Source organism: Sarcophilus harrisii, chromosome 1, assembly GCF_902635505.1.
Source record: "Sarcophilus harrisii chromosome 1, mSarHar1.11, whole genome shotgun sequence".
NCBI classification, from domain to species: Eukaryota; Metazoa; Chordata; class Mammalia; order Dasyuromorphia; family Dasyuridae; genus Sarcophilus; species Sarcophilus harrisii.
In genome coordinates, this window is record NC_045426.1 from 683,389,704 (window position 1) to 683,416,298 (window position 26,595).

Consider the following 26,595-nt stretch of genomic DNA (forward strand, 5'->3'; position numbering starts at 1 on the left):
TTTCTCTTTTTCTCTCTTATTCCTGGTCCCGATCTCACTTGCATTCACAATATCACTCCTGTTCTTTTTCCCTTTGAACCTTACTTGTTGATGATGGCTCCTCTTAAGTCAATGTACCCATAGAATCTAGTGAGACAAAATTTTATGGGGATACCTACTGGTGGGTATGTTATAGAGGATTGGGTTGAAATTTTTTTAACTTTTTAAAAAACTTTATTTTGTTAAATATTTGCAAATTACATTTTTAAAAAAATTTAATATTCATTTTTAAAAATTATACACTCCAGATTCTCTCCTTCTCTCCCTCCTACCCTCCCTGACTCATCAGGAAAGGAGGCAATATGACATTTAAAAAAGTTTTATTTTGTTAAATATTTGCCAGTAATATTTTAAAAAAATTTTAGCATTTTTTTAAAATTATGAGTTCCAAATTCTCTCCTTTCCTCCCTCCTACTCTTCCCTGACTCATTGAAAAAGGAGTCAATATGATATCAGTTATATATGTGAAGTCATGCAAAACATTTCCATATTAGTCATGTTGCCAAAAAAAAAAGAAAGAAAGATAAAGATGATGAAGAAAATATTCTTCAGTCTGCCCTCAGACTTTAGCAGTTCTGAACATTTTCCATTAGTGCTTCATTGTCTTGATCAGAGTAATTAAATGTTTCCACAATTGATCATCTTTACGAAATTGTTATTACTCTATACAATGATCTTCATGTTGTATCACTTCATATTGTATCAGTTCAAGTAAGTCTTCTCAGGTCTTCCTGATGCCATCCCCCTCATTCTTTATAACACCATAATATTCCATCACAATCATAGATCACAACTTGTTCAACCATTCCTTACTTGACAGACATCTCCTTAATTTCTAATTTCCCTCCTACCATTTATAGCTACTATAAGTAGATTTTTTGCTTCATATAAGTTCCTTTCCCTTTTCTTTGATCTCTTTGGGAGTAGAACCATAGCAGGGCTGTTGCTGGGTCAAAGGATATGTGCAGTTTTATACCTTTGTGAATATCGTTCTAAATAGTTCTCCAGAATGGTCAGACCATTTCACAGCTCCACCAATAATCCATTAGTTTCCCTATTTATCTATGTCCCCTCTACCATTTATCATTTTCCCTTTCTATCATGTTAACCTGATAGGTGTGAGATATTATCTCAAAGTTGTTTTAATTTACATTTTTCTAATTAATAGTAATTTAGAGCATTTTTTAATGTTAACTACTGATAGCTTTGCTATTTTTTCCTTCGGAAAATTGCCTGTTTATATCCTTTGACCATTTATCCACTGGAGAATGGCTCTTATTTTTATAAATTTGGCTCTGTATATATTTGAAAAATGAGGTCTTTATCAGAGAAACTTTCTTTTAAAAAGATTTTTCCCATTTTCCTACTTTCCTTCAGCTGCATTGTTTTGTTTTCTTTTTTAATTTCATATGAAATTATCCATTTTTGCTGCATATGATCATTTCAGTCTCTTATTTAGTGATAAACTCTTCTCTTTATCCATAAATCTCATGGGGATATTTATCCCTGCTGCCCTAATTTATGATCTCACCCTGGAATAGGTTGAATTTGAGTTAAATGGATGCCTGAGTGCCTTCCAATTCTGAAATTCTGTTATTCTCGCTAACTAGTCACTGAGACAATCAGTAATAAAAACACCAAGGCCTATGTCCTGGGATTCCTAGAATGGGGGGCAAGTTGTCTTACTTCATTTTGAAGAGGGGAAATTGTGATATTCTGGAAAATAAGTAACATTTTTTCAAAATAGATCTTATTTTCTCATTTATCTAAATGACAATGGTCTAACCATTCTGGAGAGCAATTTGGAACTATGGCCACAGAGCTATGAAACTGCACATACCCTTTGACCCAGCAATATCCCTGCTATGATTCTACCCCAAAGAGATCAAAGAAAAGAGAAAAGGACCCCAGTTTCCTTATCTGTCAAATAAGGGGGTTGACCCATTGGCTTCTAGAGTACTTCCTGGTGTAAATATATGATCCTTAGGTGTCTTCTTGGTTTCCTCATCTTCGGAGTGGGGAGTGGGGGTGTTGAGGGGGAAAACGTAGCAGCCTTTGAGAACCCTTCGCCTTCACATTGGTGCTTTTCAAGGCCTGAAAGTCTCGAGATTGTGATGCTATTGTTTCTTTGACAGGAAGCTCGGCTCAAGCTCCCTATTCTTTCAGAAGAGCAGGTGATCATGGAGGCTGTTGCAGAGAATCCCACTGTCATCATATGTGGGGAGACAGGGAGCGGGAAGACCACCCAGGTGCCCCAGTTTCTGTATGAAGCTGGGTATAGCAGGTATATGCCAGATGCACTCACAGGGAATCCCTGCCCCCGGCTTCTCATGGACATGACCCTTAGAAGGTGTTCCCAGAGCCAGATTCTCTCTTTGAAGTCTTTATTTCATTGTAGACATATTCTCACAAAGTGGATTTGCTCCTGGGTGGGACTCGTGAATCCCAATTTTCTGGATCCTTCTTAGGGACAGATTAGTGGGTAAAGCTTAAGGAGTGGAGCAGAGGGAACCATGGCATGTGGTGCCTTGCTTGATGCCTACTCCAGAGAAGCTGGATCTGGGCAGCCTCAGCATCCACACCTGGCACCATCTTCCCATGTTTCCCCCTGTCATGGAGGGCACCAGGTTCTCAAGGGCTGGGTTGGTGGCTGCTTGGCTGTGATAGGCCGTACCCATTAGAAAGATTTAGAACACAGAGCTAGCCCTCCGTTTGGGTCTTGTGGTCGCCTAGCCAAGTAGCTAGAGTTCATTTCCACAGGGGACCTCTCAGGGATGACGTCTCTGGTCACCCAAAGCCATGAATTCCCCTTACTGAGGCATGGAAGGGTTAGGATAACCTGTGTCTGGGCAGGGAGGGCTCATGAAACAAAATTGTCATAACTGACAGACTTTGTGCCTGGCTCAGAAATGGTGTCATGTTGGGGGAAGGGGAGATAGTTATGTAATTATTATCTCTTGATCCTCCCAGGGATGGGAGATTGGTGCAGTTATTATCACCTCTATTTTAAGGATGGGTAAATGGAGGCAGGCAGAAGTAAGTTTCCCAGGATTACCCAACTAGTAAGTGACTAAGGCTGGATTTGAACTCGGGTCTTCTCTCTGCACAGTAGCACTCCCAGTCGCCTCAGCCAGTTTTGAGCTGCTGCCTAATAAGGGGCGGCTGGAGTTTCCATTGGAAGGGGAGCTTTGTATCTCTATCACTTAGCACAGAAAGAGGTTCATAAATGAATGTTGTCATTGTAGCACAGCTAGACAAAATGAAAGAATCTCATAGAAGAAGGAAACATTTGGCTTTTGAATAACTTTTTCTTGTTCTTCTCTGTTTTCACATCCCCTTCATTTCCTTCCATATTCCTCTCCCCTCCCCCTTCCAGAGCACCTTATCATCCCTTATGATCATGGTTCTTTTTAAAAGGGGAAGAAAAAATAGTTTTGCAGAACTCAACTGATATAGCAACCAATGCAGCGTCCCACACCCATGATCCCTCATTTCTGCAAAAAAGGAGAGCAAGTATTTTCTCATATTCCTTTGGAGCCTTATTAAGTGTATGCTATATACAGAGCACCTGTAGAACTGTGGTTCTAGGTGCTGGAGATTTACAGAGACAAAAAGGAAATGGGCCCTCCCCTCCGAGAAGTTGCATTCTATGGGGAGATTAGCACAATTGACCAGCTAAGTAAATCCACATGAATTTGTGCACATTGAGACCCAGATTTCAACTTTTGCAAATGCATATGGAGTTACTTATCTGGTTGGAGTTGGGTGGAGGCTTCCCAGAGGAGGTGTCCCCTAAGGTGAGTCTGAAGGAAAGTTTCTGAGAGGCAGAGTAAACAGCATCCAGGCAGGTAAAGCAGGCTGGAAGCCCTGTGGTGAGGGGCTTGACAGAAGCCACGCCCCTTCTTGTGTTTAGAAAGTCAGCTCCCTCGCAAGTCTCAGCTGGACCCCAAAATAAATGAACAGAAACATCTACATTTCCACTTTCCACTAAGGAATTCTTGTAGCTGCTTAAGGGCAGCCATAGCATGATGGGGTGGAAAGGATGCTGCATCTCAAATTACACAGCCCACATTTGAATTCTGGCTCTGTCACTTATTACCTGTGTGAACTTGGGCATTAGCTCACATCTCTGGGCCTCCTTATTCTCATCTTGGAAATGGGGACTGGATGATCTCTAAGGTTCCTTATTAGAAATACATGATTTACATTATGTCAATATAATATATGATGTGCCCTAAATATATGGCCCTGTGTAGCAACTCCTCAAGATATGTTGGCATTTAATAGAAATGCATGACTTTATATTATAATGTATGTATATATAATGTATATAACATATATAATCATGTATATAAATACATGATTTATATATATGATGCATTCTAAATATATGATTCTGTGTGATAGCTCCTCGAGATGTGTTGGCATTTGTATGCCCCAGCCATCTGCCCAGCAGACAAGCTTGTTTATGTTCTAGTCTATGCAGTGAATATTTATTAACTGTCTATTTAGGAGGCTCCTCTGAGGACTCTAGGACTACAAAAGCCATATGGAAATAGTCCCTAACCTCAAGGAACTTGCCTTCTAATTTTTAAAAAATTAATTAAATTTTTTTTTAATTTACAAAATATATGCATGGATAATTTTTCAACACTGAACCTTGCAAAACCTTGTGTTCCAAATTTCTCCCCCTTCCTCCCACCCCCTCCTTTAGATGGCAAATAATCCAATATATGTTAAACATGTTTAAAATATATTAAAATATATTAAATCTAATATATGTATACATATTTATATAACTATCTTGTTTGCCTTCTGCTAAATCCTTCTTTGGGACAGTGAGAGGTGCTTGGGTACAGGAGGTTTCTGGGAATTCCTTTTTACAGAAACATTTTGTTATTTAACGTCCAACCAGAATTTCATGCTTATTTTTTCACGGTGCTAAATTGGTGTTTGATTGTTGCATCCTTTTCTGATGATCTGCATATCTCACTGAGGAACAAGGCCATTTGCTTTTGAGACAGAAACAGGCTCCTGATTTCCATACATGCAGTATATTACAATTTGCTTTCAATCTGGTCATTGTGGAATACTGTCTTCCAGCAGAACATAAGCTTCTTGAGGGCAAGAAGATGTTTTGTTTTTGCCTTTGAATTCCTAGTACCTAGCTCAGAGGTTGACATGCCATAGGCACTTAATAATTGCATCTTGAAATGAATCAAATGGAGCAATACTTTTGTTTTACTTTTTCCCGCCAGATCCTTTAGGCCGTGGCTGTTTCATAAAATCTCCTCTAGGTTATCTGCTAAAATGAAAGAGGACAAATCCTAGATCATCCGTGCATAACTTTTTAGATTGTAGAGTATGTCGTCCCTTAATGCATCCATTTGTCTCCTAATTCTGTCTTACTTGTTTGGACTAATGATAAACTAGGTTTCCAGTCTGAGGAGGGAATTGCTACATGAATATACACTGACTCCCCTACTAGAATATAAGCTTTTTGAGGATAGGGACTGTGTCATTTTTGTTTCTCCAGGGCCTGGGACATAGTTGGCACTTAATAAATGCTTATTTCTTGATTGACTGGGAGGCAAGGAAAGCCCTCCTCCTGCTGCCCCCATCTCTTGTTTGCCATAGCCATGCCACATGTGGATGATGGAGATGGCTATGTGGTATATCATTTGTGGGATACCAGCCTAAAACTAATTCTCTCCTTTCGCTGAGCAGCAACGGCCTCATCGGGATTACCGAGCCTCGCCGAGTGGCTGCTGTGGCCATGAGTCAGCGTGTGGCCAAGGAGATGAACCTTTCCCAGAGGTGAGAGGGAAAGCTCTACCTGAAGAGGGCCAGCAAGGAGGGAGCCTGGTCCTCCTGGGGCAGCCCGTCACGCTTCTGGGCAGCTCTAATTGTTTCCTGCCTTAGACCTAAGGGCAGGGCCTCCCTCAACAGGGGGATGGCTTATTGGGGGGGCATGGGACAGGCACACCTGAAGCTAGAGGAAATGACAAAGCAACATAGACGTGAGAAAAGAAGCTGCGCTTATGAGGGGATTGTTGAGGGAGCTGAGCTGCCTCCTGGGCTGTCCAGTTGTCCAGGAGCTAGAACCTCTCTGGCCTTGGAGTCCCAGGGGCTCAGGGGACACTTTCCCCTGAGCTCCGGGAAGCACGATGGCCCCATGGGAGCTACTGATTAGTAAGGACGGGTGTTTCCCGCACAGGGTGGTTTCCTACCAGATCCGTTATGAAGGGAATGTGACCGAGGACACCAAAATCAAGTTCATGACGGATGGCGTCTTGCTCCGGGAGATCCAGAAGGTAGGCCGCTTGCTTTCCATTCTGTCTCATGATGGAGTTTGATCCCCACTTCTACAGTGCCCGTTGTCTCCTCCCCATAGAATAGAAGCTTCAGGAGAGCAGGGATTTTTTTTTTGTCTTTGTGCTGCCAGTGCAGAAGTACTTAGCACACATCAGGCATTTAATAGACTCTTGTTGACTTGAATTTTGAAGTTCTGAGAGAGCTGTATAGGGAGGAGGAATTGCTTAGGGGGGGCCTGGATATTGTAGCCAAAAAGGTGGCTCTTGGCTGCTGCCCACGGGAATTCTTTGTTTCAAAGAGAAGGCGTTCCTCCTTTCCCTTTAGGTGGAGTGGGTCCTTAAGTGACCAGTACCTCCTGGCATGGTTGTATGGCCACAGAGTCCTCTAATGTGGGATTGCTCCTGGGCTCCAGAGCCCAGACTGGGTCTGGAGGCACGAATATGTACGTGCCTCTGCCATCCTGGGGCGTGGACCTCTTGCCATTGTCATGAAGGCTGTGGCCTGCCATCCGTATCCAGACCTCTGATCCTTCCCTGTTCTTCATTCTGGCCTTAATTCGGCCCCTGGGGTCATTCCGCCGGGTTTCAGACCCCACCTCCAACCCTCACCATGTGCTGTGCACATCACGTCACCTTCCTCACCTGTAGAACGGACGCTGCCCTGCCATGCATGAGACGCTCAGCTGAGGCACCGGATATAAAGCACTTCATAAACTTCAGGGCAATATCGACGCGCCCATGAAAACCAGTGTTATTACTAACAGTGTTACTGTCGGGTGCAGGGCTTTGGGGAGGCAGACCGCCTCTCGGTCCTCCTGAGACAACTGTCAAAACTGTGTCCTTGGCAGAGCAGGGAGCCTAGGCTTTGCCCTGTGGGCATGTCACCCCAGTGGAAAAATGGATGGATTTCAGAAGCAAAGTGGCCGGCCTAGAGGCCTGGGTTTGGGGCCCTTCTCCAGACCGCCTACCTGCTCGAAGGATGTCAGTACCAGGCTTTTCCTGACATTTTTCTCTGGGCAAAATGAGAAGGATCCTTCCTGCTCCACACATAGTCATAGAATCATGGGAAGGGCCCGGACCTTGTCCAGTCCCCTGGTTTCATGGAGGAGGAAACGGAGCCTCCTTGCTAGAGTCACCCACCTGTGGCTGGACATGGGATATCAAAATGAAGATTTTTCCATACATATTTATCATCCTTTTATAGCTTGGATAAACTGGTGAAAGCTTAAACGTGCTGCCAACTCACCCCGCATGTGGTGCTGGGCACACTTGCTCAGCCATTCAATCACTTCTCCGTAGCACTCCACTACCATCCATGTTGTCTCCTGGCTATTTGCTTCTCCAGTGGATTAAGGCCAGTAGGTCAGGTGACTTGCCCAGGGTCTTCCAGCTAGCTGAGGCTGAATTTGAACTCAGGTCTTCTGACTCCAGAACCAGCAATTTATCCCCTACTGAGCCCCCGCCTCCAGCCTGACCTATCAGGGGCCATTTAGTAAGCGCTTGATGATTGATTGGTGATCAGCCAATCACGGCGTGATGGCCTGCAGGTGCCAGAGAAAGCCTTCCCTGCCCACTTGTCTAATGCTCTCTGGGATCTTCCTCTTGTTTCTTCTCTAGGATTTCTTGCTCTCAAAGTACCAAGTGGTCATCATCGACGAGGCCCACGAGAGAAGCGTCTACACAGACATTCTGATTGGCCTCTTGTCTCGGATCGTGGCTCTCCGGGCAAAGGTAGGAGTGCTGGGCAGGGTGGGGAGGAGAAGGTGCTGGGGCTCTCCCGGGGCCTCTGAGGGCGTCCCTCCTGCCCCGAGAACAGTGACCATGGCTGATGGTCTGAGGGCGTCCTTCCTAACATAAGGACCAGTGACTGTGGCTGATGGTCCGAGGGCGTCCCTTCTGTCCCGAGGACAGTGATTGTGGCTGACATTCTGAGGGTGCTTGGGAGCTCCCCCAGTCTATCCTCAGGGCAGCCTGGCTGGTTTGGGGTTTTAAGGTGGTATTGCCTTTGATAATCAGCACAGCCTAGTGATAGAGAGTAGGTCTCCTGTTCCTAGGCTGTGGCGTGACCCAGGGCGCATCCCTTGCCTTCAGTCGCAGGCCAGAGCACCTTCCATTTGGAGCGGGAAAGCCTCTGTTCCATAGGAGACTGAAGCCCAGGAATTAGTGCGACTGGCCTGGTGTCTGAGGCAGGATCTGAGCCCCATTTATCAGGCTGGGCTGCCTTTCTGGCTCCAGAAGCAGAATTAGTGCCAGGGCTGCTGCATCTACCACAGTTCTTAAGGGATGATGGCTGCTTTTGTTCTTTCCCAGTAGTCACCAGCTAGTGCCACATCTCTCCTCCTGCTGCCCCCTTCTCCCATTCAAACCTTTCTTTGTAACAGAAAAAACGGTTTAAACAGACCCGCCTAGCACTGTTTGTGGCATTCTTTTCCTGAAGATGGAAGCGTTTCAGTGAAGATCTCTCTTTATTAACAACCTAGTAGTCCTCAATGGAAAATGTACAAATAGAGAAAATAGCAGACAGTCCCCCCAAATCCATGCACTGTGAACTGTACACTTGACTGTAAGGGGGGGAGGGGAAGGCAGCCTCTCCCTGTGTTCTTGTGATGACACCTGGAAAACAAATTGACATATTCCTCAGGCACTGTCCCCAGGCTGGGTGTTAATTGCTCTGCTTTCTCTCTTTTCTTTCTTTTATTTTAAAATTTAAAATTTTATTTTTTTTATTTGCATTTTTTATTTTTTAAATTTTATTTATAATAATTTTAAAAATTATTTGTAAAATTTAAATTATTTAAATTTTTAAGTAATCTAGGCAACAAAAAGTGCTTATTATCTAAAAAGTGCAATGTATTATATAACACTCCTGCAATAATGAGTTTGTTTTAAGTATAAAGGGTAACAGCAATGGCCCCTAAACCTTTCCCTCCTCTTCAGGTTTAAGGAGTTTATTTTAGATTAAAAAAAGAAGTTCTGAGTTTAGTCAAAATCATTGAGTTCCTACTTAGGAAAGTTTGTTTGTTTGTTTTTAAACATTTAGGCAGAAGTTGGGCTTTCTGCCTACCTCTACATTTATTTCTATTTCTAGTAAATCCCTAACCTCTTTGTGGTTGAGGCAGAATTCAATTTACTGGAAAGTTTGGAGTGTCTGTGGATAAACAGAAATCAGGAGGAAGAGTTGGGGAAAGTGCCGAGCAACCTTTTCTCAGCCAGCATCTTCTGATGTAAATGTTCTCAAAGGTGCCTCTGCTTTCTCTGACTCCTCACTTTGCATCTGTTGGTTTTAACCTGCCTTTCTCAAGGCCCCCTGTGGGCAGAGCCCTGCCTGGGGCCCTCTAGGCTCTTATTATCCCTCCTGACTTGGTGGTTAGTGGAAGGTGGGCAATGACAGTGCAGAGAATCCCAGGGGAACGTGGTAGCTGCCATGGAGAGGGGGTCTTTCCATCTGGGAAGTCTTGGGGCACCCTTTCCTTTTGCTTCCAAAACAGGACAGAGAGGTGGGAAGGGAAGGGCTGAGGAATATGGTGGCCACGTGCCTAGAATGTGTCTGGCAGTAGTTGGAACACAGCTCGCCCCCCCTTGGTGGGATGTTCTGGGTCCAGTCTTGCCCCTGGCCCACGCTGGCTGTGTGATTCTGGGAAAGTTATTTCAGCTTCTGCACTTCCTTAGGCTGGACATTACAGAGGGAATGCTGACCCTCACTGGCGGAGTTTGCTTGTCTAGGAGTTCCTCCCAGCAGCGAAATCACTTGCTTTCCCCAGCCCCTGTAAGCATTTGCTGGGTTGTATGTCCCAGCCTCCCAAAGCCTGCCCGGGGCCCCCCTCCCCACTTCAGCTGCGGCCCCCGCATGACTGGCGGATCTGTGTCTCTGCAGAAGCAACAGCCCCTGAAACTGCTCATCATGTCCGCCACACTGCGCGTGGAGGACTTCACCCAGAACACCCGGCTCTTCTCCGTGTCTCCCCCCGTTGTGAAGGTAACCCCCTCCCCGTGGATCACTACTCATGGCAAGCCCCGTTCTGGGGGAAAGAAGCGGGGGAGGGCCCCGGGCTGGAATCCCCAGGAAGCGTTCCATTCTGACCATCCAGGAAAAATGGGGGGTTGTTTGCACTTGATCACTGTCGGGACTTTGAATTTAAGGGTATGGCTCCTAATCTCTCCAGAGCTCAGTTTCTCCATCTGTAAAGTGGATAGAAATAAAGTGGATTTCTCCAATCCATAAAGTTTACCTTGGGGACTAAGATTCTTCCAGCCCATAAAGCTGTGTTCCTGTGACCTTTCCTGAAAGGCCAGAGAAGCCAGTTATTGTCTTGGACAGGGCAGGGACCTCAGAGCTTCCCTGCTCTGCCCCGTTCCTGCACAAGGATCCCCAACAAAGGGCAGTAGAACTCCCTGGGTTCCTCCAGTTTTGTACTTTGGGACAATATGCTCAGTGAGGCTGCGTTGGTCTGGGCCTCATGGTGCCTGCTGGGTTTCGCCACCAGGTGGACGCCAGGCAGTTCCCTGTGACCGTCCACTTTAACAAGAGGACCCCGCTCCAAGACTACAGCGGCGAATGCTTCCGGAAAGTCTGTAAGATTCACAGAATGTTACCTCCAGGTGAGCCAGGCAGCTGTGGTTTCTTTTGGATGGTCTCCTCCGAAGTTAAGGGTGGGCCCCAAAGGCTGCTCTTGTCCCCGAGTCGCCGTGTGCCACAGGCAGATCTCTCATTTTCAGCTCCCTCAAGCAAGCACAAAATGCCTTCCCCTGCCCCCACTTTTCTGTGACACGGCGGTGGGGGCAGACACCCTGCGTACTGCATCTGATGGTTTCCCAGAACCTCAGAGCTAGACTCCCTCCCTCCCTGAATAAAATTCCCTCCCAGAAGCCCTCTGCTTTTGGGCCGGCCCCTGGCCTCCCGGCTCCCACCAACGTCCTTTTTGACCCAATCCCTTCCATGTGAGGCTTCTTGGACACGAGCTGTTCCTTCCCCACCCCCACTCCCCATGCTCCAGTCTGAGCGTGCTCTGGGAAGCCAGAGCCTCTCCCGGGTGTCAGCATCTGGGCCCTCTTGCCTGGTACCGGCTGAGCTCATGGCTTGTGCCGTAGGCCTTTGAGGTGGCCAGCTTTGGGTCCTCTCTCCCACAGGAGGCATTTTGGTGTTCCTGACGGGGCAGGCTGAGGTGCACTCGCTCTGCCGAAGACTCCGGAAAGCCTTCCCCTGCTACAGAGGCAGTGCCAGGGGTACGTCAGCCACTGGGACCCGGGCTCACTGAGTGGGCCAAGGGGTGGCAGGAGAGATGCCTACGGGGCATCAGAGTGGGCTGGCATTTGTTCCCAAAGAATCTGGGGGCACTATGGGCAAGACTGGGCAGGGCAGGGGGATGGCATGGAAAACTTCCTGTCTGATCAAGGAACGACGTGAAAAGGAGTGAAGCTCTAATGTGACTTTTTTTTTCCCCTAAAGAAACAGAAGAAAAAGAGGATTCTGTGGAAGAAATGAGAAAATTTAAGAAGTCCCGGAACAAGAAGGTTCCCACTGTACGTTGGCAGCTCTGAAGGTGGAGGGTGGGGTCTCTCGGGCTCCCCCTCTTGATAGCTCTGGGCAGCCCCTGCCTCAGGCTCCCCTTCACTGTGTCCTTGGAGACCTTTCTCCCACATCAAAACCAGACCTTGTCCTGGGGTCTTCTTTGAGAAGAAAGTGCTTTATTGCGTGCCTTAACCCAGACTTAGTGAGACGTGCCCCAGGGCTGCCCTTGAAACACCAGCCCCCTACAGACCCCTCAGCCTGGGGCTGCCCCAGTACTGCTCCGAGCCCCTGGATCACTTCCCCAACAATGCGGCCCCTGCACTTGGAGGTCCTGGCTTCAGCTCCTCTGCCCCTTTGTGACACCTTTAGGCGACTCTATGGGCCTCAGCTTCCGCATCTGGAACATGAGGGGAGGTTGGGCTCTGGCCCCTGGGCTCCAGCTCCAGATCTCCGACCCTTGAGGGCCTGCTGCGTGTCGGGTCCTGGAGAGGCAGAGACACCACTGAAGTGGGCCTTGTTTTCAGGGAGCTTCCGTCATGCTTGCCGGGGGTAGGGAGCAGGTGGACACCACCCCTCCATAACCCGGACAGGCCCCTCCCCGCGGTCCCAGGGGTGACTCATTTCTGGTGTGTAATCAGAGCGAAGTGCTTTGAAATCAGCTAAAGCATTTATGAGGGTGCATTCCTGGCCTGGAAGGCCCCTTTTGGGGGTTGTGTCTCTCCATTAAGGGCCAGCTGTCCAGGATCCCGTGATGCTGGTGGGGGTTGGGTCAGTGACTGCAGCCCGGCAGCATTAATGCAGAAGGCATTAATACTTAATACCTAGAGAGGCACCTCGGCTCTGCCAGCTATGAGAGCTGCCCTCTGCGGAGACGTGGAGGCAGACTGGGCCTCCCCTGAGTGGATAGCTCGCGGCTAAGTAAGGCATTAGAGAGAGAGCCTCTTCTTGCTGCTGCTATTGTCGTTCACTCTTAAAGCCACATGGACTTTGTACCTGGAGGAGACAGCTGGGCCTGCTCTGGGGGTGGGGGATGCTCAGGTCAAGGAGACATCCAAGGCTTCCTGCTTCTTTGGGGTCCGGGCTTCTTAACCGATGCTCCACATTTGCCATCTCCATTCTTACTGATTTCTGACTGAGGTGTGTGGGTCCTGGTCCTCTTGGGCAGTGGCTGGAGAAGCCTGTGGGCCCCTTCTCAGAGTCACGGTTAAACGCATGAAAGAAAATGATTTCAAGTCTGGGGCAGCCTCCCTGGCACAGATGGGTGGATCTGTGCAGGACAAAGCTAGAAGATTGTGTCTGTGGCGGGGGTCTTCCCGCTGACAAAGGAGACCCCTTATGTCAAAATACAATTATCAGCAACAAAACAAAGACCCAGATTAAGAACTGTTCTGAGAGTTACTCTAAGAAGGGCCCATAAGGCTTCATCAGGCAGACAGGCCTGCTTACAGCAAGTGGTATTGATCTTGTTTTTCCCTTTAGGCATTACCCAGAATCGATCTGGATAATTACTCAGTGATGCCCGTGGATGAAGGGGATGAAGACCGGGAATCAGAAATGGATGAAGAAGATGATGTCATGGGATCAGATCTCGACCTGGACCTGGGGGATGGGGAAGTCGAAGAAGGTGAGCCTAGAGAGGGTTTTCTTTCTCTGAAATCACCCCCAGCAGTAAGCCTGCCCCTGGGACCAGCTTTGCTTTGCTTCCATAGCGAGCTGCTTTTATCCTGCTCCCCATTTCTGTGTAGGGTGTGAGGCTTAGAGCTCCTGAAAGCTGCAGACACTGGCTAGCTATGCGACCTCGGGCAAATGGTGCAGTCTCTCTGAAGTATTGGTTTCTCCTCACTAAAAATGGATCCTCCCAGGATCATTGTGAGGACTCGGCAAACCTTCATGCCATTATGGTGGATCAGGAGAACCTGAGCAATTAGCCTCTCCGTGCCTCAGTTTCCCTCATCTGTAAAATGGGGATAATAATAGAACTACTGTTGTAAGAATCAAATGTGATAATGTTTGTAAAGATCTCTATATAAATGCTGGCTGTTATCATGGCCCTACGTACACAGTTAGAACTCGTGACTGGAACAGGACCCTGGAGAGGGCCAAGCTGGAAACCCACGGCCCCCCGTTTGCCCCGTTGGGCCTCAGCCCTTGCCTCCCCGTTGTGGGGCGTCCCTGAGCAGAGAACGTCCATTCCATTAGAAGGCCAGTTAGGACTTTTTCCAGTTTTGCTCGCATGTATTATTTCCACCGGGCTTCAAGTTGCAACTTGAGCACTTTCTGGCTGTGTGACTCTGGGTGGGCGGCTTAACTGCCCTCAGTTTCTTCATCTGTAAAAGGAGATAGCAAGCCTTCGCCTCACCGTGTTGCCTTGGGGGTTAACTGAAGTCACATTTGGGAAGCGCGCTGCAAAACTTCAAGTGTTTGGTGAATGCCGGCTGTCAGAGTGTTCCTACACACGATTTCATAGGCAATAGACTGATGATCATGTTACTAATCTTAATGGTAATTAACATCCGCATTCATAACTAAAGCCAATAACATTAGTCTTGATCGTAATTCATAGGTTAACAATATTCCCCAGTCATCTTCAGCGTGCAGCTGCTGGGGCCTGCTGGGGCCCCGCCGGCTCCTTTGCCCTGACTTTGTTTTCTGTGACAGAGGAGAAGCCGGACGCCTCCCTGCCCCTTCACGTCCTGCCGCTGTACTCGCTGCTAGCCCCCGAGAAGCAGGCCCAGGTGAGACCCCGGGTTCCGTCCTGAGCATGCGCGGTTCCTCTTGGCGGCCGGCCACTGGGAGACTGCTCAGAGGCCAGGCCAAGGCCTGGAGCTCGGAGGCTGGGCAGGAGGCGCCCTTCGCCAGCATTCTGTGTCACAGCGCTTTCTCCGGGCAATACGGGGCCTGGGATGTGGCCCTCCCTTCGTCCTGGAGGCAGGGGCCGCTGGATGAGCCCTGGAGCCCCTGCCAGCCTCGTGGGTGGGCAGAGCCAGGGTGGGACTTTTTCTGGGAGACGCAGACTTGTTGTGAGGGTTTTGTTCTCCCTTTTTGGAGCGGGCAGGGCAGCAGCAGTGAGTGCTAGTCACTTGGGCTGGGGTGGGGAGTCAGCGGGTGTGCGGTTAGATGCCTGAGCTTGGAGCCCAGTTTTGCCCACACTGGGCATGTGGCTGTGGGCTGCCTGTTTTCCTTCCTGGCCCGGAATCCGGGCAGCCGGGATTTGAATCATGGCTGCTGCTTTCCGGCCTCCAAGGCCAGGACCATGGCAGTGTGGATGCTTCTGGGGATGAGCTTAGGCTGGAGGTCCGGCCCCAAAGCAACCAGCTTCAGGCAGTCAGGATGCTCCCTCTGTGCCAGGCACCGTGCGAGTGCTCGGGGTACAGGGAGGTCAGACAACAGCCCCTGTCCCCAGAGAGCCCAGTATCCTGGGCAGCCAACTGTGGACCAGCACGTACATCAGGACGGCCGATATGGTCTCAGGAAAAGCACAGGCCAGGCTGACATTTTGGGGAGTCTCTGGGTGTGGCCATAGGGGTACTGTGGACAGAAGTCCTGACCTCCTGGGAAGTTAAGCAGGGGCTTAACTGGTGCCCGGCCTTCTGGAAATGGGTTTGCAGTTGGTGCTCTTCAGGCTCTCCCAGCCCTGTGGCCCAAGCCCCTTCCATGTGCGGGTTCTGGGGTCCGGCTCGGCCTCCCACAGGACAGGTCCCATTCCAACAACAGGACTTGGCTCTTCCCTGACTCAGGTTTTCAGGCCTCCCCCCGAGGGGCGCAGACTGTGCGTCGTGGCCACCAATGTGGCCGAGACGTCCCTGACCATCCCCGGCATCAAATACGTGGTCGACTGCGGCAAAGTCAAGAAGAGGTTTTACGACAAGGTGACCGGTGTGTCCTCTTTCCAAGTGACGTGGGTGTCCCAGGCATCGGCGGACCAGCGGGCAGGGAGAGCCGGGAGGACGGAGCCGGGCCACTGCTACAGGTAGGGGGCCCCGGGGACCTGGGTGCAAATTCCGCTTCTGTCACTGCCTGCCTGCGCACATGTCCCCTAGACTGGGGCCTTTCAGTTTCTGATCGGTGAAAGAGAGAGTGGTAAGGGCTTGCTCAGGGCTCGTCTGGTGCGCTAGGCCCAGCCCTCAGAGGGAGCTGCCGGTATCGGCCCAGCTGTAGGTGCGGCCGCTGAGGCAGATACAGGGCCTTAGCCAACGAGCGGCTCAGATGACCATGGATCCCACCCCCAGGGCCAGCTTTCTGTGCCTGGTGGGAGAGCGGGATGTGGAGGTTCTTTATTGTGACATTTTATTACTTTTCCCTGTGATCTCGACATGGACGTTACCGTCCTCAAAGAAGAGAAATGAAGGTCTCTGTGAATTCTGATTATGCCCAGCGTGGGGTTTTGTGAGCCTGCGTTGAATTTAACACACATAGCAACCCTGCTGCTCTCGTTTCCATGAGCTTCTTAGATGTCTTATTGGTGCTCATGGCTCTTCCCCCCCCCCCCCCCCCCCAAGGAAAAAAGAAGTCCAGTCAAGCCAAAGATGACGTGGCTAACTCCCCAGGATCCCCCTCTGGCCGCCTGGCTCAGCGGTCAGAGCTCGGGGTCTGGGGCCTCCCACCGTCTGCCTGCCTAGGGGGCCTCGGTTATAGACGGGGAGGCTGCTTTCCTGAGGCCCCCTGCAGTAATCCCCATGAACTGCTGCCCTGCTGGCTTGGAGCCCCCTGAGCAGTGACAGACGTAGGGGACGGGGCAGAGGGAGGCGCTGAACTTCCCGCGGGGTCCCCGGCATCCCTCTGTCCCCCACAGGCTGTACTCCTCGGCCGTCTTCAGTGACTTCGAGAAGTTTTCTCCTCCTGAGATCACCCGGCGGCCCGTTGAGGATCTGGTCCTTCAGATGAAGGCTTTGAACATAGAAAAGGTGAGGGGGGGGGGTGCGCGGGCTTGAGGGGTGCAGGTGGGATCCCCAGATGAGCGGGGGAGCACGTGGAGCACTCGCAGCTGGCTGATCTCCCGGAGAGCAGGAGACGTGCACCAGCCTCCATGTGCAAGACCCTGGCTGCGGGAAGCTTTTCCCATCTGGGGGTTACAAGTGCGCTCTGGGCCTGGGGGACCTTGGGACGTTAGGCAGAGCCTGGGGAGACAATGGCTCAGTGAGCAGTTGGACAAGGTACTGGTCTGGCATCTGCAGAGAGGACTGGGGAGGGGGTCGGCAGTGCCAGGGGCCATAGAAGCCCCAGCAAAGACCTTTGGCTTTGGCTGTTCGGAGTGCGGCGCTTCAGAGAGTGGCGGCAGAACTGTGGGATCAGAAGCCTTGTTGCAGAGAGCTCTGTGGGGAGAGGAGGCAGCAGCTGCAGACAGAGACACGACCTGGCAGAGGGTGGGGGGCAGGAGGGAAGGACCCAGCAGCTAGGGAGAGGGTGGAGGGAGGGCTGAGATGTGTCACAGAGCCTCCCGTGTCCCTGGTGAGCCCCTTAGTCTGGTCCAAAGCCCCGGCACCATGGCCCCATCCTTAGGGAGCCCTGTCCCAGAGTCCTCCTGGTGTGGGAGGGACAGAGGGGTGCTGAGTGCAAGGGGAAGCACTCAGACGCCCTGTAGGGCCCCATGTACCCAGTGGCACTGGGGAGAGCGGGGGGGGGGGGGGGGGGGGGGGTCCCACCAGCCAGGATGATGCACCGTCTTTGGCCCCAGACATTTTCCCATTTGACTTCAGTATTTCTTTGTATTAGATCAGCCCACAAAGGTCACACCGAGTCCGTGAGTGTCTGGTTAAGCACCTACTGTGTGCCAGCCATACCAAGAGCTGGAAGAACTCCTGGTCTGATAGGGAGCAGTTTGCAGTCACATCCAAACAGGGTGCTGATGGGGGAACTTGGCGCTAGCCATGAGGGGACTGAGCCAGGACGAGGAGCTGGGTGGGGGGCTCCCAAGCCCTGCCCCAAGTCCGATACAGATTTCCTGGCTGCTTTCCCTGCATTCATTTTCTCATTCTTAACAAATGCTTTCTCTAGGTGGTCAACTTCCCCTTTCCGTCCCCTCCCCCCATGGAGGCCCTGGTCGCGGCAGAGGAGTTGTTGATGGCACTCGGAGCTTTGCAGGAGCCCCAGCAGACAGGACGGTAAGCTGGGCCTGGGTCTGCTGGGACCTCCGACTTGGAGCTCCGCTCTCCGAGGATCCCAGAGTGACTGGTCAGCTGGGCCTATAATCAGGGAGACCCGAATTCAAATTCTGCCTCAGACACTTGACAAGCCAGACAAGCCACTTATCTTCTGCCTCAGTTTCTTTATCTGTAAAATGAGGGGGCTGTACTCCTGGGGTATCTGGGTTCCTTTCCAGCTTTAAGCTTGTGAGGCTGGGAAGGCCCCTTTCCCCTCCTGTCATCTTCATCCCTGCCCTCCTCCCCAGTCAGGAGTCGCCCCCAGCATCCTCCATCATCTCTCCCCAGGCTGAAGCAGCTGCAGGGGGAAAAGCTGAGTCGTCCCATCAGCCCCCTGGGGAGAACGATGGCCGCCTTTCCCGTGGCTCCCCGCTACGCCAAGATGCTGGCCCTGGCCCAGCAGCACGAGTGCCTGCCTTACATCGTCACCATCGTGGCCGCCATGACGATTCGCGAGCTGTTTGAGGAGTTGGACAGGTGGGTGGCAGGGGGGAGGAGGAGCTCCCCCGAAGCTTTAATTTGTAGAAGGAGGCAGCAAGCCAAAGCAAGAAGCTGGCCATTGTGGGGTCTCCTCCCCAAGGTTGCGTCTGTAGGAGGGAGCCCAGGGCCCTCTGGGAGGCCGCTGCCCAGGATGCCTCTTTCCAGCATTTCTTATGTCAGGGTGCAGTCCAGGGCCCTCCTGCCACCTCTAGGATGGGGGCTGGGATGATGACCTCTGGGTGGGGTGGGATGGTGTTTCAGCCTCAGCGGGTTCCTCTGTCGCTCTCTGGGTTTTGTTCCACTCGTTTCAAAACCTGGTTCTGCTATGGGGCCTGTGGACCGTACCAGCCTGCCCGAGGGCTCCAGGACATGGACCCGGGGAAGAGCCGCTCCCTGGTGCCCTGGCTTTCTAGACTGCTCCTCCCACACCCTCCGGGCAGGCCCAACTGCCCCCCTCCTCCTTTTACTCATTCCCACCTCTGGCCTTTGAACTGACTGTGCCCTGGGTCCTTCTGCCTCACCCCCACTTCTGGGGCCTCCCTGCCTTCGGGGCTCAGCTCAGCTGCCGCCCCTTGACGCTCTTATGTTCCCCATTTGTCGGGGTCCCATCCTTTTGTCCCCAGAAAAAAATTCCCGTCACATCCTCTGTGGGGATGTCTGAATTTATCTTGGAACGTGCCTCTGACCCCCGGTGTGAGGACGGCCATTCTTTGCATCCCCACCGTGTCTCGCATGTAGTGGGGTCGGGACTGAGCGGACACAGAGTCCCACATTTAGCAACCAAGCCTCCGACTTCACTGCACTCAGCAAGGCCCGCAGCCCCTGGGCAGGCGCGGGGGAGGGACGGACAAGGGCCCCCCGGAACCTCCGAGAGGTCCCCGAGAAAGGGTTTTCCCAACATTCCTGCCAGTGTGTGCGCGCGTATAGACCCACGTGTGTGTGCGTGTGTGTGTGTAGCCTTCAACTGGGCAGAATGCGCATTTATGGGCACGGGTGTGCAGATGCACTGTGGGAACGTGAGCACGGGGTGGGCCTCCCTGCACAGGCCCCTAAACATACAGACATTCTGTGTGTCTTCCCAGGCTGGGAAGAAGTGACCTCTCTGGGGTGCAGTCCCGAGCAGCGCCTTGTGGGGGCGCTCCAGCGTGGGGTTCTGTGTCCCAGGGCTTGTAAAGAGGCTCTCCTGGGGTGGGCAGGTGGGAGGAGAGCCGGGATCCACGGGGGCCGGACCAGCCCTGGAGCTGCAGGGGGCCAGAGCGGCCCCCTCTCCTCCAGGGGGTTCTGAGAGGGAGAGCACCCTGGCCAGCCAGGACATTTGTCAATGCTTGTGCTCACACCCGCAGGCCGGCCGCCAGCGAGGGGGAGGAGGCCCAGCTGAAGGGGAAGAAGGCGCGTGTGTCCCAGATGCAGAGGCTCTGGGCCGGCCAGGGAGCCTCCCTGAAGCTGGGGGACATGATGGTGTTGCTGGGTAAGTGGGCCCCGTGCCCTTCCGCCGCGGGCCTGGCCCAGGGGCGCTCCTTGTGCGGACATGTGGGATGGAAGGGCAAGGCCCAGGCGGGGGTGGACCCAGCCCTGCTCCTCCTACCGTAGGTGCGGTGGGGGCCTGCGAGTACTCGGCCTGCATACCCCGATTCTGTGAAACCAACGGGCTCCGGTACAAGGCCATGATGGAGGTCCGGCGGCTCCGGGGACAGCTGACCACAGCAGGTAGCTGCCCTCTGCCCGGTGGGAGGCCCGTGGCACCCCTGCCATTGTCTCGGCCTCTCAGGGAGGCTTTGTGGGGGTGGGGGGGATGGGGGTACTGTTATGCTGCTCATTGTACAGCTCAGTAAGCTGAGGCAGAGTAGCTCAGGGCCCGAGGCTGTCAACATCACAGGGAGGACTCCTCCGAGGCAGCCACCTTAACACAGGGAGCAGGCCGTCCCTCCTGACTCCAAGCCCAGCTCCCAAAGCCCTTTCCTAGGCCAGGCGGGTGGCGCACCCCATTGTTGGATCTGGGCCACCGAGAGCTTGGGCTCCTCGCTGCTCGCCTGCCTCAGGGGTCTCTTCTTGTCTCGGGCACTTCTTCCAGTGGCCTCCGTCAGCGAGCACGCCACGAGCCTCTGTGTGGATCCCAAAATGAAGCCCCCCAGCGAAGACCAAGTGACCTTTCTGCGGCAGGTGGTGCTGGCTGGCTTGGGCGATCATGTCGCCAGGCGTATCCAGAGCGAGGAACTCCTCGATGCCAAGTGGAAGAACGGCTACAAGGTGGGTGCCGCAGCTTCCTGCTCCTCCCCCAGCCCGTGCCCCGGGGCACCCCTGGGCATCCCCAAACCGGGCAAGCACAGGCTGATTTCCTTTTTTTTAATTCATCAGTGGCCATTGGAAACATTATTGCGGCCCCTACTGTTGGCTGCTGTTTCCACTTGTCACTTAATTTCACCGCCTTAGCCAGCATCTGCCCCTCTCCCAAAGGCCCTCAGGACCACATCCCTCTGTTCATCCTGGTTCTTTTCCTCCCTTCTCATGGGACTGGGTGGCCGATGTCCCTTGTTCCCTAAGATGCCTCCGGGGTCCTCGCAGGGTCATGGTTGTGGTGTGCCTTCTTAAGGAATTAACCTCAGTGAATGTCCTCTTGGCTCACCTTCGTTTGTGGGCAGCTCTCTCTCCCCCTCCCTCCCCATTGGGCCCTCCAATACTTGTGACAAAGCACCATGGGAAAGGCAGACAGCTCTGAGGGACACGGAGACCCCTGAGAAATAACCCAGCGCAGAGCCCATCCCCCAAGGGCCTCATGGGGGGCTTGACTGTACATGGTCATAAGTTTCCTTCACACTTGGGGATGGGAAGAGAAATGAGACTTTCAATGATTGCGAAAAAATAAAATTTAATTAAAAAGAAATTTAAAAAAAAAATCAGTTGAGCCAACAGCTCCACATCAGGTTCTCCGTCACTATAAGGAGTGCTCCATACTTGTAACACCCCCCCAACACCCCCCCACACACACACACTTTTGCCAAATGTGGCAGGCAGATAGGTTCCACCCTTCGATTAATTCTCCCATTGTTTATTTAACCATTCCCGCTGCTGTGGGATGTTTTATGCTGGCTCCAGCTATTGTGGGGGGATTTACGCTGTCCCCAGTTGTGGGGTGTTTCACGCTGTCCCCAGTTGTTGTGGGATGTTATACACTGTCCTTATTATTGTGGGGGGGGGTTTACACTGTCCCCAGTTGTTGTGGGGTGTTTCACACTGTCCCCGTTATAACTGCTGTAAAAATCTTTGACAAGAGATGGCTTTCTGCCCCTCCAGACCCCTCTGCTCGACGAGCCTGTCTTCATCCACCCCAGCTCCGTCCTCTTCCGAGAGCTCCCCGAGTTTGTGGTCTATCAGGAGATTGTGGAGACCACCAAGATGTACATGAGAGGTGGGGGCTGGGGCCCCGGGTACGCCCCCTGGCGGGGCATTGGCTTGGCAGGGCCTGGAGGGCAGGTCCCGGCTGGGCCTTCTAACCCTGGACTGGGCCTGCTGCCATCTGGAGGCCCCTCAGTCCTGGCGGCTCGAGTCTTGGGCTGTCTTGGGCTGCCCCGGGCCGGGGCCCCCTGAGAGGATCTGTGGGGCAGCGTCCCCCTGTGGAACATGGGCGTTGGCCTGGGTGGGCTTGGGTCCCGGCTCTCTGACACTTGGTCTGTATCGGGCTGCCTGCCCCAGGGGATGCTGGTGGTCAGGGAGGGCCCCTGCTGTGCCGGCCCAAGCTTTGAGCCGCCCTGCCCTTCAGGTGTCTCTGCAGTGGAAGCCACGTGGATCCCCGTCCTGCTGCCTTCTTACTGTCACTTTGAGAAGCCCCTGGAGGACCCGCCCCCAGCCTACTGCCCCCAGACAGGCCGGGTTGTGTGTCACCGGGCCAGCTCTTTCTGTGAGTGTCCCTGTGGTGGGGAGGGACTCCACCCCAGTAGGAACCTTGGGCTCATGTGGATCCCTGCTAGTGATGGCCCCCGTGTGTCCTGGGCCCTCATGCTCTCCCTGCCAGGAGTGGCAGCCCACTGACGAAGGCTGGGCTTCCATCCTTGCAGACCGTGTGGGCTGGCAGCTCCCTGCTGTGCAGGTGGACTACCCCGAGGGGCTTGAGCGCTACAAGTACTTTGCCAAGTTTTTCCTGGAAGGAGAGGTAAGGAGCCCCTTCTCTTTGGCTGTGGGAGGGGGAAGCTGTTTGGGGTCTGAAGCCCCGGGCCGACAATGGCGAGGGAGCAGACCCCTCCCACCAGATTTGCCTCCTCCTCCTCCCCCTTGCAGGTCTGTAAGGAGCTCGCCCAATACAAAAGCTGCTTGTTGTCCAGCCCAAACACGATGCTCAAGACATGGGCCAAGTAAGTGGTGCTGGTGGGGCCTGGAACCTTCCCTCCATCTCGGCCTCGGGCCTGTCCTTGACCTCCTCCGACCTTGTTTAGTCTTGATCAGGGCATGTGCCAAGTGTAGGGCAGTGAACAGAGTTTGGGGCCCGAATTCGAATTACACTTCTTACTGGCCGTGTGATCTTGGGCAAGTCATGTAATCTCTGCCTCCTCATCTGTAAAATGGGGCTCATAAGAGCATCTTCCCACCCCCAGGAAATGCCCTGTTAGTTGAACCCCTCTGTGGACCCTGTGCCCAGCTGCTGGGGAACATGGGGGCCGGAGAAACAATAAAGGAGTGGGCCGGCTGTTGAACAATCCCCCCCAGCCAAATTTGGGGGAAGGGCTGTGCACCCTCCTCCCACACAGACAGCATGAGACTAATGGGGGTAAGGGGTGCCTGAGGCCCAAGGGGTAGCTTCTCTCTACTGGACTTGGCGAGCAGAGCTCCTTGGGTCTGCAGTCCTTGGCCACTTGGCTGCCCTTTGACCCAGGGACCGAGCAGAGGAAGGATACCCCCGGTGGGATTCTGGGAAGGCTCTGCTGGGGCTACTTCCTGCATTTGATGGGTGTTTGGGGGGACTCTTGACCTTCAGGCTCCAGCCCAGGACCGAGAGCCTCCTGAAAGGCCTGGTTTCAAAGAAAGCAGATTGCCAGGATGCTTTACTCAAGGCCTGGAAGCAGGAGCCCAAGTGTAAGTATCAGAGTAGCCCCCATTGTCCCATCCAGGGTCTGGGCGGGGGGACACAAGAATAAGGGAGATGTCTCAGGGCACAGCACATGGCGGCTGGGATGGGGAGGTCCCTAGTTCAGAGTCTGCCTCGGACCTTTGCTTAGGCCACAGGATTTGACTCCCACCTCCGGCACCAGCTGTGGGAACCTCTCTCAGCCTCAGTCCCCCCCCCTGTAAATTGAGGCCAGTAAGAGCATCTTCTCCCAGGGTGATGGAGCGTCTGTGTAAAGTGCCTCACAGAGTGCCCGCTGTTAGCCAGGCCTGGGCCAGAAGGATGGCTGCCCAATGCCAGCATCCTCCAAGGTTGGCAAAGCCCTTCATCCTGTCAGCCAGAGTGTTTGGTGAGGAGACTGAGGCTGAGAACGGGCCTGTGCCATGCCCTGGCCACGCAGCCCGAGTCCTTCCCCTCCCCAGATCTCCAGGGACCCCTGCTGGTTCCTTGCAGCTGACCAGTCCCCTGTCTTCTCTCAGATCTGCTGTCCGAGTATTGCGAATGGCTCCCCCAGGTCATGCACGGCGAAGTGTCCAAGCTTTGGCCTCCCTGCACACCCTGAGCCCCTGCACGCTCTGGGCCTTTCCTGGAAGACTCGGAGTGTGACTCCCCTTGGGCAGCCCTGGCCGGGTCCAAGGAGGCAAAGCCGGCTCCGTCTCTTGTCTCTGCTCCTGGACTTTCTGATCTGGCTCCCTGGGCGGGCTCGGTGATGGTCACCTCCTCAGCACCTCTCTGGCTTGTCACATCTGCGTGGGCTCCTGCTGGTCTCTTCCCTTGCGGCATCTTCCTGCATCTGCCACAGAGATCTTCCCAACGCACAGATCTCCTCAGGAAGGGCTCCCACTACCTCCAAGAGAGACCCAGCCTCCTGGTGACTCCAGTTCTGCTATGGCCACCCCCTTCCCACAATGCTCTCCTCCCCCACCTGTCACCACCCCCTTCAGAGACCTTTCCCAGGGTTTAGGCCCTTTCTCCTCCCCCCCAACCCCACCCAGCTCACTGTGGATTTTGAATTAGTTACCAGAGCCAGAGCATCTGGGGTCCCTCAGGTGAACGGTGAGCCCCTGGAGCACAGGGACTACCTCTTTTACCCTTAGGTCTCCAGGACCCTCGCCAAACTAAAACTTTCCTTTCCTTATTAAATTATTTTCTAAATTACAAACTTAAAAGACAGAATGAGCTTTCTGTCTCCCTCACTGGGAGGCTGAGCATGCTCACTCTCCTCTCCCCTTTCCCTTGTCTAAAGGCCGGGACACATCTCGGGCTTCCTCCAATCCTGGAGTCCTTGGGGCCACTCCCCGCACTCAGCAGGCAATTCTTGAGTCCACCCTCCCCTCCCCCAAACACCAGGTCTCAGCTTTCCCACCCTGGAGAGGAGGGCTTTCCCCAGCTCTCACACCCCTCCCCTGATCGGGAGGCCACTAGGAATGCCCGCCCAGAATGAGGTTATCATTGCCGAGGGGAATCCTCTTTTAAGGCTATCTGATGTAATACATGTAAATAGACATTGGGGGGAAATAAATATATTTAACTAATATTCTGACTCTTGGCCCCTCTGCTCATTTCAGGGAAGCACATGGGGGCGGTGCAAAGGGCTCAGGGTTTGTGTTCTGCCTGAGTGCAGATGGATCCTGGCTCTGCCACTCACTGTCCGGCCAAGGCAATTCATAAACAGGTCTCCTCATGCCCCCCAGTGGTCAGGACCTGCCCCTTTGTAGACGGGCCATCCACAGCACAAAGAAAGTGGGTGGGCTGGTGATTTACCACCGGCTTGGAACAAGCCACTTAGCAATCTGGCAAAGGACACGGACCTGCTCAGGATCATCTATTGAAACACATAAAGTGCATTAGTAAAACACTTTGGAAATGTTTTGTTGGGTTTCCTTGGAATTCATACAACGCTTTTACTATATAGATGTATGTGCACGTATTTATAACTACATATATACTACTGTATATGCCCACGTACATATATATATAGCTGAGAGGTTCCCTTGGAAGTCACATAGCACTGACTATAGGGATGTATGTGCACGTATTTATAACTACGTATATACTAGTGTATATGCTCACATACATATATATATATAGCTGAGAGATAGCCTTGGAAGTCACATAGTACAGACTATACAGATGTATGTGCACGTATTTATAACTACGTATATACTAGTGTATATGCCCACGTACATATATATATAGCTGAGAGGTTCCCTTGGAAGTCACATAGCACTGACTATACAGATGTATGTGCACGTATTTATAACTATATATACTAGTGTATATGCTCACATACATATATATATATAGCTGAGAGGTTCCCTTGGAAGTCACATGGCACTGACTATACAGATGTATGTGCACGTATTTATAACTACATATATACTAGTGTATATGCTCACATACATATATATATATAGCTGAGAGGTTCCCTTGGAAGTCACATAGCACTGACTATACAGATGTATGTGCACGTATTTATAACTACATATATACTAGTGTATATGCTCACATACATATATATATATAGCTGAGAGATAGCCTTGGAAGTCACATAGCACTGACTATACAGATGTATGTGCACGTATTTATAACTACATATATACTAGTGTATATGCTCACATACATATATATATATAGCTGAGAGGTTCCCTTGGAAGTCACATAGCACTGACTATACAGATGTATGTGCACGTATTTATAACTACATATATACTAGTGTATATGCTCACATACATATATATATATAGCTGAGAGGTTCCCTTGGAAGTCACATAGCACTGACTATACAGATGTATGTGCACGTATTTATAACTACGTATATACTAGTGTATATGCTCACATACATATATATATATAGCTGAGAGGTTCCCTTGGAAGTCACATAGCACTGACTATACAGATGTATGTGCACGTATTTATAACTACGTATATACTAGTGTATATGCCCACGTACATATATATATAGCTGAGAGGTTCCCTTGGAAGTCACATAGCACTGACTATACAGATGTATGTGCA

The 26,595-nt window shown here is 51.9% G+C and overlaps 1 protein-coding gene across 1 annotated transcript in view; it reads left to right on the forward strand.

Moving 5' to 3' along the window:
- The window catches only part of DHX37 (DEAH-box helicase 37), a 31,418-nt gene extending 6,304 nt beyond the window's left edge, over positions 1–25,114 (forward strand). Inside the window, exons 5-27 of the mRNA XM_031948418.1 lie at positions 2,175–2,323; positions 5,767–5,856; positions 6,257–6,353; positions 7,971–8,084; positions 10,228–10,329; positions 10,838–10,952; positions 11,481–11,576; positions 11,800–11,873; positions 13,342–13,486; positions 14,521–14,597; positions 15,600–15,832; positions 16,655–16,766; positions 17,857–17,963; positions 18,291–18,479; positions 19,826–19,950; positions 20,073–20,189; positions 20,554–20,729; positions 21,774–21,888; positions 22,240–22,377; positions 22,535–22,629; positions 22,755–22,828; positions 23,449–23,546; positions 24,057–25,114. Coding sequence (XP_031804278.1) covers positions 2,175–2,323; positions 5,767–5,856; positions 6,257–6,353; positions 7,971–8,084; positions 10,228–10,329; positions 10,838–10,952; positions 11,481–11,576; positions 11,800–11,873; positions 13,342–13,486; positions 14,521–14,597; positions 15,600–15,832; positions 16,655–16,766; positions 17,857–17,963; positions 18,291–18,479; positions 19,826–19,950; positions 20,073–20,189; positions 20,554–20,729; positions 21,774–21,888; positions 22,240–22,377; positions 22,535–22,629; positions 22,755–22,828; positions 23,449–23,546; positions 24,057–24,139 — 2,721 coding nt within the window. The 3' untranslated portion in view covers positions 24,140–25,114. The remainder of the gene's footprint in view (positions 1–2,174; positions 2,324–5,766; positions 5,857–6,256; positions 6,354–7,970; positions 8,085–10,227; positions 10,330–10,837; positions 10,953–11,480; positions 11,577–11,799; positions 11,874–13,341; positions 13,487–14,520; positions 14,598–15,599; positions 15,833–16,654; positions 16,767–17,856; positions 17,964–18,290; positions 18,480–19,825; positions 19,951–20,072; positions 20,190–20,553; positions 20,730–21,773; positions 21,889–22,239; positions 22,378–22,534; positions 22,630–22,754; positions 22,829–23,448; positions 23,547–24,056) is intronic.
- Positions 25,115–26,595: the final 1,481 nt, after the last annotated feature.